The 15,502-nt window shown below is 43.2% G+C and overlaps 1 protein-coding gene and 1 long non-coding RNA gene across 2 annotated transcripts; one reads left to right on the forward strand and one right to left on the reverse strand.

The window, feature by feature from the left end:
- The first annotated feature begins 277 nt into the window (after nucleotides 1-277).
- LOC144700035 (cyclin-dependent protein kinase inhibitor SMR1-like) lies at nucleotides 278-1,309 on the forward strand. Its single transcript, XM_078571409.1, has one exon. It carries the CDS (start codon nucleotides 810-812, stop codon nucleotides 1,134-1,136), a length of 327 nt encoding a protein of 108 aa, XP_078427535.1. The 5' UTR covers nucleotides 278-809; the 3' UTR covers nucleotides 1,137-1,309.
- Nucleotides 1,310-1,407: 98 nt separating this feature from the next.
- Nucleotides 1,408-3,007, reverse strand: LOC144700036 (uncharacterized). The gene is made up of 2 exons (XR_013580662.1): nucleotides 2,655-3,007; nucleotides 1,408-1,854 (listed from the first exon to the last, which is right to left on the reverse strand). It is a non-coding gene; the product is annotated as an uncharacterized LOC144700036 (long non-coding RNA).
- Nucleotides 3,008-15,502: the final 12,495 nt, after the last annotated feature.

Raw genomic sequence — 15,502 nt, forward strand, 5'->3', positions numbered from 1 at the left:
CAGGGAATGAAGCGCACAATAATGTGAAACTCAAAAGATAAATTAAAAATAAAACAAAATAAACGACCGACCCGTTCCGTCTCAAGCACTAAGTACTTGGCCGAATTGCTTGCTGCGAATTAAAGGCGCATGAGGTGGGCCTCTCAGGAGACCATGCATCTCTCTTTCTCAGTTTCTCTCTCTAGCTTCTTAGGGTATCATTCACGTGCGCCGGTGGCTAGACATAAAGAGAGAAAAGGGAATCCAAGGAGCCGGTCTGTCTCTCTGTCAGGAGAAGCGAGCGTGGAAGGTTAATATATCTTCCTTTCTACCTCGTCTAGACTGGTTCCCCCAGGAGAGGAGAGCCTGTAGCGAGCTTCATTGCTTTCTATCTTCTTTCTCTTTCGATCTTTCTTTCTTTCTTTCTTTCTTTCTTTCTGCGGCTGCTCTTCTCTCATCGGCTAGTAAGAGAGCTTCCGGGGGGCCCTCGCAGAGGTAAAAAGCGCACTGCGCCAGATCTTGCACTGCTGGAAGAAGCCGAGAGAGAGAGAAAGTACTCTGCCAGTAGAGAGAGAGTTAGAGAGAGAATGAGGAAGGAGCGAGTTACGAGGGATGGAGAGGACACCCGACCCGGGAATGATATAAAGAAGGGAACGGCTGCATGATATACCTCTCTCTACCCAGATCTCTCCCCCAGTCCTCCCTTCACAATTCCCATTTCTCTGTCTATCTCCAGTCGAAACTCCTCAATTTCCTTCTCTTGCTCGCCTCGTTCTCCTTCTCGCTAGGAGAATATCGTGGCGTTAACGTTGCGAGCTCGCTCGCCGGAGATGGCGGCCACGCCGGAATTGACGACGGGTCTCAAGCTTAGAGTGCCGGCGGCGCCGCCGGTGGCGGAGACGGATGACGGCGTCTGCGGCGGGGAAGCTTGTGGCACGCCGACGAGCAAGGAGAGTAGGATTCCAGCGATGACGCTCTGCCCACCGGCCCCGAAGAAGACGAGACGGCTCTCGGGTCCTCGTAAACGGAGATCGAGAGATGTGGAGCTCATCTGCCTCAGCTCAGATCAGATGGAGCGACTCTTCCGTCCGCTGGATGCTCCGAGACTGGCGGCGCCGCTGGTCACCAGGAAGCGTAAGCGCTGTTATCCAGGCTAGGACTGCCTTCTCTCTCTCTCCTTTTGCTTGATTATCCTCAAGATCCTGCAAAAACCGAGAGAGAGAGGTGAGAGGCATCTGGGCTTTCCGTTTCTTCCCCAATCTGTACAGATCCCAACTCATAATTCATGTAAAATGGGAATTACCTAGAACGACGAGTCCGCTGAACTACATATCCTCTCTCTCTCTCTCTGTGTTCCTCAGATGCGGAGATCAGACAAGCTTCTCTTTATTTTTGAGAAAAACTAGTTGCTGGTTGGAAATGCAATGGCGAATTGTATTGTTTACAACTCCCTTGAGAGGGTTTTTCTTCGGATTTCAACAGATTTTCGAGTTTCGAGTTGGTCGCTTCTCGTTTGCCTTGGAATTTCGCTTGCTGGGGGGTGAATTAACCGCTGCATTTAATCCACTGACTCGGGTTGATCCGTTCCGCCGTCTCTTCCCTCTTATGCCCATTCGAAGAACACGAGGCACACCTCCAGATCTAAAATCCGGCGGCACTGGCAAGGGATAAATAACAGAAAGGATGGCTGAATCGATTAGAGGCAGACTTCATAATTGGCGGAGCGGCGACGAAGGATGGATCAGATATTCGCTGACGCAACAGTCGATTACGAGTATTTTTTAGAGGAGTGAGATGGTGTTTAGGGTCACAGACAGTCTTTCAGATCTCCGCGAAGCATCTTGCTGGGCATCTGATTCCCGCGACTTCAAATTCCTGTGAAAAGATAGAAAATAAGAAGAGAAGGAAAGTGACCAGAAGCTCATCACCGCAAGTTTTTGCTTTTCTTCTCTCAATCGCGTAGACTAAAAAAATAAAGACGCGCTAAAGAGAGAGTGTGCGTGTGCGATAGAGAGAGGAGAGGGAGTGTGTGCGACCGAGAGAGTGAGAGAGAGTTTGTGTGTGTCTGATAGAGAGAGAAAGACAGTGAGAGCGAGTTTGTGTGTCTAATAGAGAGAGAAAGAGAGTTAGAGCGAGTTTGTGTGTGTCTGATAGAGAGAGAGAGAGAGTGAGAGCGAGTTTGTGTGTGTCTGATAGAGAGAGAAAGAGAGTGAGAGAGAGTTTGTGTGTGTGTCTGATAGAGAGAGAAAGAGAGTGAGAGAGAGTTTGTGTGTCTGATAGAGAGAGAAAGAGAGTGAAAGAGAGTAGTGTTTGGATAGAGAGTAAAACAGCCGGAGAAAGAGAGATTGTGCGTGTGTGTGTGATAGACAGAGAAAGAGGGAGATAAAGTGTGTCATAGTCTCATTTTTTAGAGAAAGAAAGAGAAAGATTGTGTGTGTGATAGAGAGAGAAAGAGTGTGTGTGTGTTAGAGAGACAAACAGAGAGAGCGTGTGTATGATAGAGAGAGAAAGAGAGAGATAGATAGAGAAGCAAAGCGTATGAGCCAAGGAACGTAAAGGAATCAGAGTCCATAGTCGATGGAATGGGGACCAAAGCGGTCCATAGTCGATCAGAGAGAGAGCGGTCCATGGTCTAGCATAGGGAGAGAGAGAGACAGAGAGAGAGAGATGGGTACGCTTCTGGTGGCTTGTCTGGGGAGGAAGAGAAAAAGAAGGCAGAGAGAGAATCCGCTGAGTGGAAGAAGCAGTGCCAGATAGCAAGAAGGCTTCTGCCACTTTCCTTCTTCACGTTCCTCTGCTACTTTTCCGCCACCGGACAAAACCTCCGTCCCTACTTCCAGAAGAAGAAAATAGGGCTAACACAGCAACGGTGAGCGCAAGAGAGAGCGAGACAGAGAGCGAAAGAAAAGGAGAGAGAGGGAGAGAGAGAAAGAAATAGCGAGAGAGAGAGAGAGAGGGAGAGAAAAATATAGAGAGAGTGAGATAGAGATAGAGAGGGAGAGAGAGAAAGAAATAGCGAGAGAGAGAGAGAGAGGGAGAGAAAAATATAGAGAGAGTGAGATAGAGATAGAGAGGGAGAGAGAGAAAGAAATAGCGAGAGAGAGAGAGAGAGGGAGAGAAAAATACAGATAGAGTGAGATAGAGATAGAGAGGGAGAGAGAAAATGGAGAAAGATAGTATGAACTAAGAGCACAATCAAACCCCATTGTTGCCCGTCTTTTCTTCACGTGCTACCTAGTGAAAATTGTGTCAGACACGGCGGCGGGCATCCTACTCCGCCGGCAACTACCCTTTCCCGGCGGAGGCGGGGGCAAAGTTGGCGTCTTTCCTTGAAAGTCTAGCAGTTGACACGAAAGCCTGTCCTCGGATCCAACACCCACCGTCACTTTCCTCCAGATTCTTCCTCTCCAGTTCACCCCACTCAAATTAGTGCCATAAAAATAGATAACTCTCTTTCTCTTTGCCTGCATACTATCTATCTATCTATCTATCTATCTATCTATCTATCTACCTATCTATCTATCTATCTATCTATCTATTTTAGGCTTGCCTCATCGCATTTAATGATTGAGTACCGTCCACCCTCTCTCACCGTCCATCTGTGTTCGCTATCCTCTACCCCAACGCTCGGCGCGTATTATTATGACGGGGGGTGGACTGCCGCGGACGCCACCGCTGCTCTGGCGGTGGGGAATCTAGTCGTCGTTCCGGGGTTTCTGGCTATGGTTTGGCTTGTGCCCACCGCCGCCGGGGTCTTTGCCTCGGCCTAAAATAACGCGTGGTTCGTCAGCATCATCCTTCAGTCCTAGCCGTAGAGACAGACAGGAAGCTCGCCAGAGAAGATGACCGTCATGGAATAATCAGTGGACTGGAGGAGACTGACAGGAAGCTCGCAGAGAAGATGAACATTGATTGTTTGTATACAATATGCATTGCATGTTACATTCTACATTACTAAATAATTGGCAATTGGGCATCGTGAAATTTTATATAAAAAAAATTAAGTGGGCTTTTGGTCTCGGGCGGTTTGGCCGATCGGAACAAAACCTGGCCTTTTTTCCGTTTACCATTTTTTTCAGTACGCTCAGTTACCCAATAATTAAAATGTGAATATACCATTGACAGAATTTTTATGTTTTATCTAATCAATACTTACGGTAGAGGCGGCTGATCGCGAATGGGGATTCTATGAATCCCATTTCCAGAATTCGGGATTATGGGAATTTCAAATTTCGCAAAACAAAAATTGACAATGATAATTATAAGTTAAAGAAGACGTGGTGGTTGACAGGGAATCAGCTATGTGACGAGGTATGTGGTGTGATGTCTTTTCCCATTGAGGTGGAATGACGGATGATGAAAATCTCTAACCATGTGATGTTATGGAGGTTGAGGATTTTATTGGTGGGTGGTAAATTTTAATGAATGATGAAAAATCGGAAAATGAGATTGTACCAGAAAGTACATAAAACTGCTACATTTCAACTGTTTCAGAGAAACAAATTGAGACTATCCACATCCATAGCAGAAATAATATGGTAACGAATATATGGTATAAGAAGAAAATTTAAAAAAGAATGGCACTGTAGGTGGGCTGAATGAACCGTGTGATATGCAGATGAGCCCAAAGGAGGTGTCAAGATGTTGGTAAGATAGTGGGTTGTCGAGGGGGGGGGGGGGTGGTCATTGATGTGCTCATGTATATCATTAGTCTTGCACATAAATACAGAATCGATCTCAGAGGAGTAACCATCGGGAATGTCATGAAGAACGTCATCATATATGTCAGGTCTGAGCTCTCTTAACCAAAAGCTCTCACATTCCCTTCCATAATAATTTCCCACAAGATCTGTTTCCTTCTCAAACATTATGTTTGTGTGCTTCATGAAAAAAATTAAAAAACAAAAAAAATGAAAATAGAGCGATAGAACAGTACTCGTAGAGAGGAATCAAATGCCCCACTTTTTACCAATTGTTTTGCCTTGAAAGTTTAAATCAAGATCTTGATGAATAATAATAGGTTACCATGTTCGCTGCCTGTCTAAAAAAAATAAATTTTCCATGCCCAGATGGATATCGCATAGTAAAGATTGTTATCCCTCTTTTCTAGCTCACCCTCTATGGCCTTAAATATTTGAGAGAAATCCTAAGACAAAATAGAGAAGTAGTAACTAGTACAGAAGGCTAACACATTATAATATTTGCATATGCCCCAGATGATGGGTCATTGATATTATTATATGACGTGGGATGAGTGACAATCAAAATCTTTCGCTTTTAAGTGTAACCTGATGATTTTATTCTTTGGCATTTAATATGATGCTAACTAATGAAGGTCATTGGCTTTGATGTACCACGTTGACTCAACTGTATGTCATGGTCCCTACACCATCATGTTGTTGGGTTCTATGGCCTTGATCTAGCTGAAACAAAAGTAGATTCTTATAGAAGAAGACTTTGAATGGAACCAAAATGGCATCAACAAATGAATGCTGATCAAATAACTTGGGCACAAATTGCATTCGTAATTCTGACCCTCAAGTCAGACATGTTGAGCTGCTCAATTCCGCAGTCTCAAGATGTATCCACACAGTCCTTGGCACGTTGAACTTCCTCCGTCACCTTCAAGAACTCCATTCATGCTCCATCGTCTTTGTTACATCGGCTCAATCATATTGTAATGGAGAAGTGCTATGGAAGAAAGAGAAGAAGGGGAAGAGCCTTGAACAATTCTAGCCTGGGTGAATTTTGCTCAAGGCCTTCCCTATTTATACTAAACAATCCTCTACGCAAAGAAATTAGTCTAGTAAACTACTCTAGTGGCTCAATAACCTTTACTGACATTTTCAAGTTGATTAACTATATCATCATATTAATTAAATAATGATGGATTGATTTTATCCAATCAATAGGTTGAGTCTCCAGGATGTGGGGTGCCCAGGTACAGATCGTGCTCTGAAAATACAATGGAGTGTGTGATACTGGTATCTATTTTTTATTGGTTTTATTAGAAGTCAGTTATTTTTGGTTCCCATCATATTTGTTCAGGGTTCTTACCCTTCTTCTCCATTTTCCCCTTAGCTCCTCTCCATTCTTGATGTAATCAGGATGAGGTAACATATGGCTTGAGCATATGGCTTGAGCAAATAGGAGTTAACATATGGCTTGAGCAAATCAAACACCAAAATTTTTATATTAAATGTATTAAAAAAATAGATATATATTTTTCAGCTGCAAAAAATATTTTTCTAATGATTTAATTTTTAGAAAACTATGTAAAATACAAAAAATTCTGGAACAAGTATTAAAGATATTGAGTAATTCCACAAAAGTTCTGACTCGTAAAATTGAAATTTTAATCAAGACAAGGTCAAAAATCTACACAAAATATTTAAAAATCTGGAAAAGTCATTTATTGACGATATGGAAGATTTTTTTATTAATTTAAATCATGGTAACATGGAAATACTGACATTGTGATGTACATTTTTATGTAAAATGAGCGGTATTTGAATGGTAACTTGTATGTCATCATCTTTCCATTTCTGACACTTGAAATTGTTAAAAAAGTATTCAAATACTATTTTGAAAATTGAAATCAATCAGAATCAAAGAGTTCTAAAAGAATGAGAATTTTTTGCTCTTTGTGTCTCTATCTCTCTCTCTCCCTCTCCTCTATCTCTTCTCTCTTGCTCACTCTCTCCCTTCTCTTTTGCTCGCTATCTCTCACTCTCTGTTGCTTGCTCTCTCTCTATCTCTCTATCTCTCTCTTCTCTCACTCTTTTTTGCTTGTTCTCTCTCCCTCTCTGTTACTTGTTCTTCCTCGCAGGCTTGTTTATTCTGTATCTCTCTTGCCCCCTCTCTCTCTCTATATCTCTGTCTCTCTCTCTCTCTCTCTTTCTTTTTCTCTCTCTCTCTCTCTCTCTTGTCTTCTGGTCCTCGCCATCTCTTTATCTATCTTTCCTCTCTCATGTTCATTCGCCCTTTCTTGTTCTCTCTCTCACTCTCACACAATATATCTTTCTCTTGCTGTTTCTCTCTCTTGTCGCTCACTCTCTCTAAATGCTCGTTCTTTCTCTCACTCGCTCACTCTCTCTGGCTCGTTCGATCTCGCTCACCCTCACTCCATGTTGCTTGTTGGTTCTAACTTTCTTCTTCTCTCTCTCATTCTCACTCTTGAACTCTCTCTTGCTCATCCTTTCTCTGTCTCTCTATATCTCATGCTCTCTCTCTCTCCCTCGGTTGTTATCTCTTTCTCTCTCTCTTTCTCTCGCACTCTATTTTCTCATTCTCTTGCTCTCTCTTGTTGTCTCTCTCTTTATTTTTCTCACTCCTCATTCTCTCTCTCACTTTTCCTCTCTCTTACACGCATTAATCTCTCTCATTTCATTTATTTTACATATTTATTTTTAAAAACTATTTTAAATACTGTGATTCGATCCAATGCTGATCCAAACCAGACAGTTGGAATCAAGTTGGTTTGGGTTATTTTGATCTCAACATTGGGCTGAAGTTTAGAAAGATCTTTCCCAATGGGTTGGACAGAGTCTGAATTGATTGTCTGATCCCAATCAATTTTCAATCCTTGGTCTCAAACATTCAGTAAGTTAGATTGAATCCTTAATTTCTAATCCCAGACAGAACCATGTAGAGATTTCAAATGTCCAAAGCCACAAGTGAAAGAACTCAGATTATTACAGTCATCTTATATAAAAACTTTACATAAGCATTTCATTGAGAGTTGGTATTATGAGAGTTCTCTAATGAAAAAATTGGGACAAATTTTTAAGAATCTTTATCCATTGGGAACATAATAAAGCTTAAATGGGTGTATTAATGTCGTTGTTATTACCTTTGTTTTTAGAAAATGAAATTTATAAATTTGTAATCTTACTCGCTAATGTATAGCTAAGAGTAAGGCTGTCTCCTCGTGGATTGGTTCTTGGAGATGGCTATAAATAGTTAGTTACGAAGAAGAGAGAAGGAATTTTAGAATGATGATATGGAGTCTTATGATTATTAGTAATTTAAGACTAGATAGGAGAATTTGTGTGGATTCTCTGAAGATAGCTGAGTAGAATAGTAGAAGGAATAAAATGAGTGAAAATAAGCAAGACACGTCTAAAATCAAGGTATCACTTAGTGATTTTAACCGACACCACTAAATGTTTGTGGAAATGACTAAGAGAGAGAAGGGGATTTTATGTGAGTTTTCTATAAAGAAAATTTACTTTAGCAATTTTATCTTATGCTCAAAATTTACATATTGAAAATAAATGAAAAATGGCTAATTTAGGTATTTTTATAGAGCCTTTAGGAGTCAATTGATGATACAAAATTCAGACTCAATGCTTGAAAAATATATGAATATGAAGTGTTTGATGAAATGCTTAAAAGGAATTTGTTTAAAGTTTGAATCGGGGATGAATTCTCAATCTCTGTTTGATATTCTGCGACATATCAATCATAGCTATCTGATGCAGGACAACGTCGGTGATGTTGTACCAAGGGTATCGAGACGATGCTCGGCTACCGGGGTGGAAGCGGACGTCGTCAAAGACGTTATCCGTCTGGTATGGATTTACAGAGATGCGACTACATTGCGAAGACTTATAGGCGGATGTACGTGCAGGGCCCGACTTGTGATGTTCGCCAAGCTCTGGGCTCCGGGGCGGGCAACCATGACAGCGATGATGACCTTCTAACCCTCATCAGAGTGACGACGATGTGTACGTCGCCAAACGGACTGAGTCCGTTGGTGCTCTCACATAACGGACAGACTCTGCTTGTACCTAGGGAAGATGCTCGGTAGATTCTCTTGTGTCCATTTATCCTCTCACCGACTCTAACCCGAGTGCGGTGGAGTGCAAGAAAAAGAAATACGACAAAAGATAGATTAACTAACGGACAAGGGGAGCGAAGTACCTCTTTACTGACATCATCCCGAAGTCACAACACTTGTCGATGTAGGAACCAGTGGCTGGAATCGGTGGAGCTGTGCTGGAGATGGGCACGGTGTCACTCGATTAGCTGTGTTGACGCGGCTCAAGAGTCATGACACAAGAGCAGAGGAGACAAGGCAGGGGAGTGGGTGCAGCGATGGTGGCGGCTCGGTGGCAACGTAGGTAGGCTGCAAAGAGGCATCACGGACGGCAGCGTGAGTGGCAGCGATGGTTTTGTGAGTAGCGATGCAAGTGGCAGCAATGGCATCATGAGCGGCGGCGTGGGTGGGTGACGGTGACGCAGCTCAGCGGCGCGACGTTGCACATTGGCAGCAGCATCAGGCGGCGGATGACGGTGGTCCGATAATAGCAGTCACGATGGTTGCGGGTGGCACGGAAGCATGGATGGTGGAGGCTACGGCGGCCCAGACACATGGCACACGCACGATGCTAACCCGCGGCGAACAACGACAGTGTGGCGGCAGCAGTCGCAGGTGGTGCAGCACGCGGCCGGCAGCAGTCATGGCGGCCACGGGCTTCACGAGAGCGTGGCCGATGGTGGTTACAATGACTACAAGCAGTGCGAGAGTGCGGCTGTCGATGGTCACGGCGGCCGCGGGCGGCGCGGGAGTGCAAACGCCGACAAAGACATTGGCCGCGGGCATCGCGGGGGCGTAGTCTACAACGGTCACGACGACCGCGTGTAGGGGGGGAGCACGGTCGGCGGCGGTCACGGCGGCCGCAGGGCAGCGGCCTTAGGGTGGTGATCGCAGGGCGGTGGTCTTAGGGCGACCGTGGTGCAGCGGCCTCGGGGCAGTGCAATGCAGAAGCTTCAGTGCATCAGCCTGAGGGCGGCGGCCTCGGGGCGGTGTGGGGCAGCGGGGCAGTGGGCAGCGCCGGCGACCTCCCCTTCTCCCCTTCTTCCTCCTTCCTCCTCTTCTCCTTCTTCTCTCTCTCTCTGTGAAGTGGTGGGTCCCTCTTTTCAAAAATAAAACTTTGACTTTGACCACCTTGCTACAACGCCCAATCCATCCCTTAATAGAGGGATTGATAATGGGCCCCTTAATAGAGATCCACAATAGGGGCCCATTAGACATAGGTGCCCCCCTTAAAACAAACAAGTAAATAAAAAAAATATTAAAATAGAGATTCGAAAAGAAAATAAAGGGGCCGTGTGGGGGGAAACTAACGAGGGTTGGAATGCCTACGCCTTCCTCTTGGCGTGCCGATCTGGCGGGGCTCGAGCTGGCGGTTGTTGCTGTCAACGGCGTGGGCTTCGGCATTGTTCTTGATGGAGGGGGATCTCCTGCTCCATCACTATCAAAATTTTATTGCATAACAGAATGTGTCGCCATTTGGGGGTTTGATGGCGCACTCCATCTTGACCCATTGAAGACGTCATCCGCATCACAGGCCATCGTCGTCAACTGCCAAGTGAATCAAGCTCGTTTTATCGTATTTTGATTGCCCTCATTTTTGTTAGTTACGCTTCGTGTTTTTTTCGCACTCGTCGAGTTGTTTTTCGTCACATCGCGATGCGTCTGTCGTCTGCTCGGGTGTCTTCGTCGTCATGTGGGAGGGGGGGGTCCTTAGTCATTTCAGACTCCCCTCCCTTGTTTCCCCTTTTCTTTTTATGTTTCTTTTCCCCGTTACTTTTGTAATGGGGGCCCATTATATAAGGGCCCCCTTAATGGACTTCATCCCCCCCTTTAAGGACCCATTTGGGGTCCATTAATTCCCCTACTTAAGGGAAGAGTGGACGCCCTAATGAGCTTAGACCAGGAAGAATATTGAAGTGAATTTTGTTCGTTCTATCTTGGTCTCACCTCCCCCTTGAGAAAAAAGAAGAACTAGAGGGGAGGAGAGGGAGGGCAAGGCAGTGATAGAGAGAAAAGGTTGCCCGCCCCCTTGAGAGAAAGGGAGAAAGTCATTCACAATCCCTGCCACCACCAACGATTGCCCCTTGCCCGGAACCCAGCAATCCTCCGCAAACAGGTCCACTCAATCGCCATTGATTGTTTCCCGTGGGAGCAATCGTGGGGTTGCATCCCGCGCAAGAGTGACCGACATCGCCCCGGTCAACGCAAGGAAGAAAGGGACTCCCTACGGGACAATTCCGAACATCTGTGGGTGAACAAACGTACGCTTTCGGCGTCAGTCTCGGATCGAGGACCCAAGCCCCAGCATCTTTCTCCCGATGACACTGAATCGAGGCTCCTGCTCTGATCACGCTGATCGATCGAGTCACCCCCGCCGTTGGGAATTTGTTCGGACCCTAAGGGACACCTGGTAACCCTTCTGCAGCAACAGAACCAGAATCCACATAGATGTGGCAACTGGTCAGCCTTCTGTGGTCATCACACTCCATCCCTCTCTGCTACTCCACGACCGTTGAACCGGCCAAACGAAGAAGTAATCAAAGGTTGGATTACCACATTGTAGAGGAGACACACAAGACCCACCCGGTGCGCAATAACTGCTCGATGATTGCTCCGTACCTTTCCGACAACCGATTGGACGCGCTTAGTTCTTGGGTTGCGAGCCCTTGCGTCCTTGAGGGCTCTGTCCTAGCACTTTTGCTCACGATCTGGTCAACACTGCCCCTCACTAACACATCTACCCAAGGTCGTGCTCTCCAAGCCAGGTTAGCTGTTAGAGCCATTGATGGCTCACCCTTGCTCCCTTTCCCTCCAACTGCTCCTGTGCCAATATGCCAATTGAGCTGCCGATGCTCACCGGCTCCGATCCACCACACCCTCTCTGGCTGTAGTAACTGCCGACGAATCTTCATGACAAGCCACACGCCGATAAGATACACTGTCCTCCCACTTGCTCGTTTATCCGTTGTTGTATAGTTTCATCTTGACTCGATCGTGCTCAGGCTAGGTAGGTGAGAGAGGAAAATTAAGAGAAAACTACGAACACAAGTGAGCCTCTTACCGGTACGGGCAAGTCTGTCCGTTACGTGCGAGCCATACGGATTGATTCTGTTCAGCCGTAGACGTCTTTGCCCCTCGGACGAGGTTTGAGAGGCCAACGTCGCCGTCACTTGGCAACCCCTTCGTCGCACAGAGCTCGGCATCTCCCTCGAGTCAGAGCCTACACGTATGACACGTATGACGCATCCATTGTGCATTCTAGTTATATCTACCCATTAGGGTTTATTTATCCTTCAGACGACAACACCTTCAACGTCCGACACCCCTTTCTAGGTACCGAGCCATTGTCCTCGGTCCAAACCAGACGCCGTCCTCGATGACGTCTGGCATCAGGGTTGTCGACGGCTTCAAATCCTCATCTGGCTAAGTCTTCTTTCAAGAAAGTATTCGATCTTTTATTTAGTTCTCAGCTTCTTGTCTTCTACTTTCAGGTTAAGAAGTCATTAATCTTCTTACTCAAGAGATTCCAGGAGATTCTAAATGATTTTAAGGAGTTTTTCTCTCCAATTTGTTCAAAAAAAATGACGTGAATATGGGGCTTCTTTCCGGTGAACTAAATTGTGTTTTATAGGTCAGGATTGGTCAAAGAACATTCCTGATCAATATGGGACCACTTCCCCTTCTTCCCTAGTGGCAATTTGGCGGATATTTGCCTTCTCGTCGCCAGAATGAAGTATTTGGTGATGGAGACAATGGCGAGAGGTTGAAGAAGACCATGTTTTATCCTCGATCATCCGATCTATATTTTAGAGGGTTGAGCGATTATGATTAAATCGTAGTTGTGAACCGTCCGAGTATTTGGTGGTCCATGCATAGTCAGCATCTCCTTCAGATGGCAGCTCGTTAGTGGCAAGTGTCAACCACTGCAAAAGATTTGGCGCATGTAAAAGAAAAAAGAAGATGTATTAAAAATACGTTAATTTAATCTGACCATTGAATTTTCTTAGAGAAGATTGACGGTCAGGATTAAATCGTCTTTATGCTGGGTCAAAGTTATACTAAAAAGATGTTAATATAAGAAAAGCCCATTACGACTCGGGCTTCCAGCTCGGTCAAAGCGAAGCCCGATATTGGCTCCCTTAATGAATATTATTACGGCGGTTCGCGAGCCTACCATTAACTTGTTAATCTGTCTGGTCCGGCCCGATCCTCTCTGAGAATTCTTACTTGCTAATCACATGGAAATATTTAGAATCATTAAAGGATATACATTTCGAAACAATATAACTTTCGAATGAAAAGAAAGAGAGGAACAACTCACCTTGCGTGCGTGCGCACGGCAATGACATTGTACGTACCTGAGGTGCTGTTGTGGGAGGGTGTGAATGCGGCTGTGCTTGCTTGCAGCTGTAGTTGTTTATGCCCTTGGCGCTTGTGCTATGGTTATGGCCATATCCCTTGGCAGCTCCTTAAATGCCAAATCATTTATTTTATTATTAATATTTTTTGTTTTATTTGCTTTTTAATGATTTACTTATTATGTTATATTCACGCTAAGTTCATTTAAAAATATGTAGTTACATAATATATCAACAGATGCATGAAGTAGACTTTATTTACTCTATATCATGAGATATTTATGTTAATTCCATTTATATAGACCTCATAAACCCTTCAAAAATGTTAAATAACAAGCATGAATTTGGACACATCAGAACACATCTGGTTATTGACATTAAGAAAATGAAGACGAATTCCATCAACGTAATTAAAATTTATAAGAGAAGAAGATGAAACTATGTTGCCCACAATATCTTTATCAAGTTCAAACTGGGATTTATTGCGTTGACCTCACTCAACAAGCTTATGATTTTTATTCCCTGAAGGGAGTTGATAACAACACTTGAGAGGAACTGACAATAGCTCTTCACCGATTAGAACTTGACTCTTTCTCATCAGGGATCCTGCATTTTGTCAAGCCTGCTGTCTCTATGTGAGTTTTTTCCCGTGAAAATAAATAAAAATGCAAATTTCCTCTAAAAAGTATAAGCATATGATAAAGTATATCACTGTAGAAAGGGATAAAGGGATAAAAGGAATGAATAATCATAAGGTTTGATACAACTAGGTGTTTTTGATGGGAAGGGCAATGAGAGGCTTGCCTTTCTGCCCTTCCAAGGCTTAACTTATTAAAAAAAATAGCTGCCTTCATTGATCTATGATTAATGAGGTATTCTAGACTCATCTCTCTATGTCAAAAGCTATTCCATTTTTTTATGAATTAAAATTAGCAAAGTTACTTTTAATGAAACCCCTCTGAATGACTTATAGGGAACACCTGATTTATTCTTATTTTTCTCTACATATCAATTGAAGGATTCAGGCAATAAAACTCCAAAGTAACTATGATATATCCTTAACAATTTTAATATTCATTTCAACAAAATTTGAGAAGGAATGTTATCCATAATCCTTTTGGTTTAGTTTTGTCTTTTTATTTTTTTCCATTCTCGCGGAAGTACTCTTCCTCCTCTGTTTCATGATATGACTCTATTAAATGCTCACTGGGATAATAAAATTGTTTCATATTAATAAATTAGAAACCACATGCATGCTTTTGATATCACAAAAAATTGTGCTAGAAGGAAAAATACTACAAAATTTTTTATTAGATTGTCCACAACCATAAAAATATATTAGTAATAAGAGGCAGTGTTGGTATTCAACAGGAGATATGTTCCTTGGGATCACATTCATCTGTTTACCCTTCCATCTTGTTGATTATGTAGTGATGATGTACTTCTTAGTCATTCTTTGAACTCTCAATCTCAATCCCGATTTCCTACATGTATCTTTGGTGTTGCTCATACATCTTGTAATATCTTTTCTTCTCCTCACACAGTTCCCAAACAAGTTCAATGAATGTACTGTTAGTTTGATAATAAGAAGAATGCGAATAAGAAACAAAATTTTATTTTAATTATGATTATAATGTGAATGTTGATAGACAAATGGTTTTGGTTGGAGGGTTTTCCCTTCTCTCATATTCTAATTCAGCCTTCCATAATTAGCCTTTCCAGTAAAAGGGTTGTGGCTGTCATCTGTACTCCAAATGAATTTTGGTGTGTATTATAGTGTTTTCCTGTCACAAGCCTAATATATGATGATGACATTGGGACGGATGTGAAAATGCACCATCCAATGTCATGGTATACCAATATCCAGATAATGGATGACAATATCAGATATCAATTTCTAGAGTATCAATGTATGATACTAGATGATAATATCAGATATCGGTTGTTACAGTACCAATATTGAATTCCATTATCAGTCCCGATATTGACATCCATCTTTGTTTCAAGGGTTGGAGGGTGATATCAGATATTGCTGTTGGATATCAGGTTTTTCGATATCCGACATATGAATAGAAATGTAATTTAAATAATTTAAATTTTAATCTCACCGATTGGGTGCTATAAAGCTTTTCAATTAATATTTCGTACTTAGTCTGTCCCAGCATAAAATGGGCTCGAATGTACCAATCGAAGAGCTCAATATGGGCCCATCATACATCTAATAGACTGAAAGGATAGAGTCAAGGTTTGTTTATTCAACAGTAATATGTTCAGACATAGATATCTACAGTAAAAATAATATTTTTCTATATGGGACAATGCGTGCTTGTTTTTGAACCAATAT

Source organism: Wolffia australiana, chromosome 2, assembly GCF_029677425.1.
Source record: "Wolffia australiana isolate 7733 chromosome 2, ASM2967742v1".
Taxonomy (NCBI): domain Eukaryota; kingdom Viridiplantae; phylum Streptophyta; class Magnoliopsida; order Alismatales; family Araceae; genus Wolffia; species Wolffia australiana.

Coding starts and splice junctions, on each gene's coding strand:
- LOC144700035 (XM_078571409.1), top strand. CDS start 810: ATGGCGGCCACGCCGGAATTGACGACGGGTCTCAAGCTTAGAGTGCCG.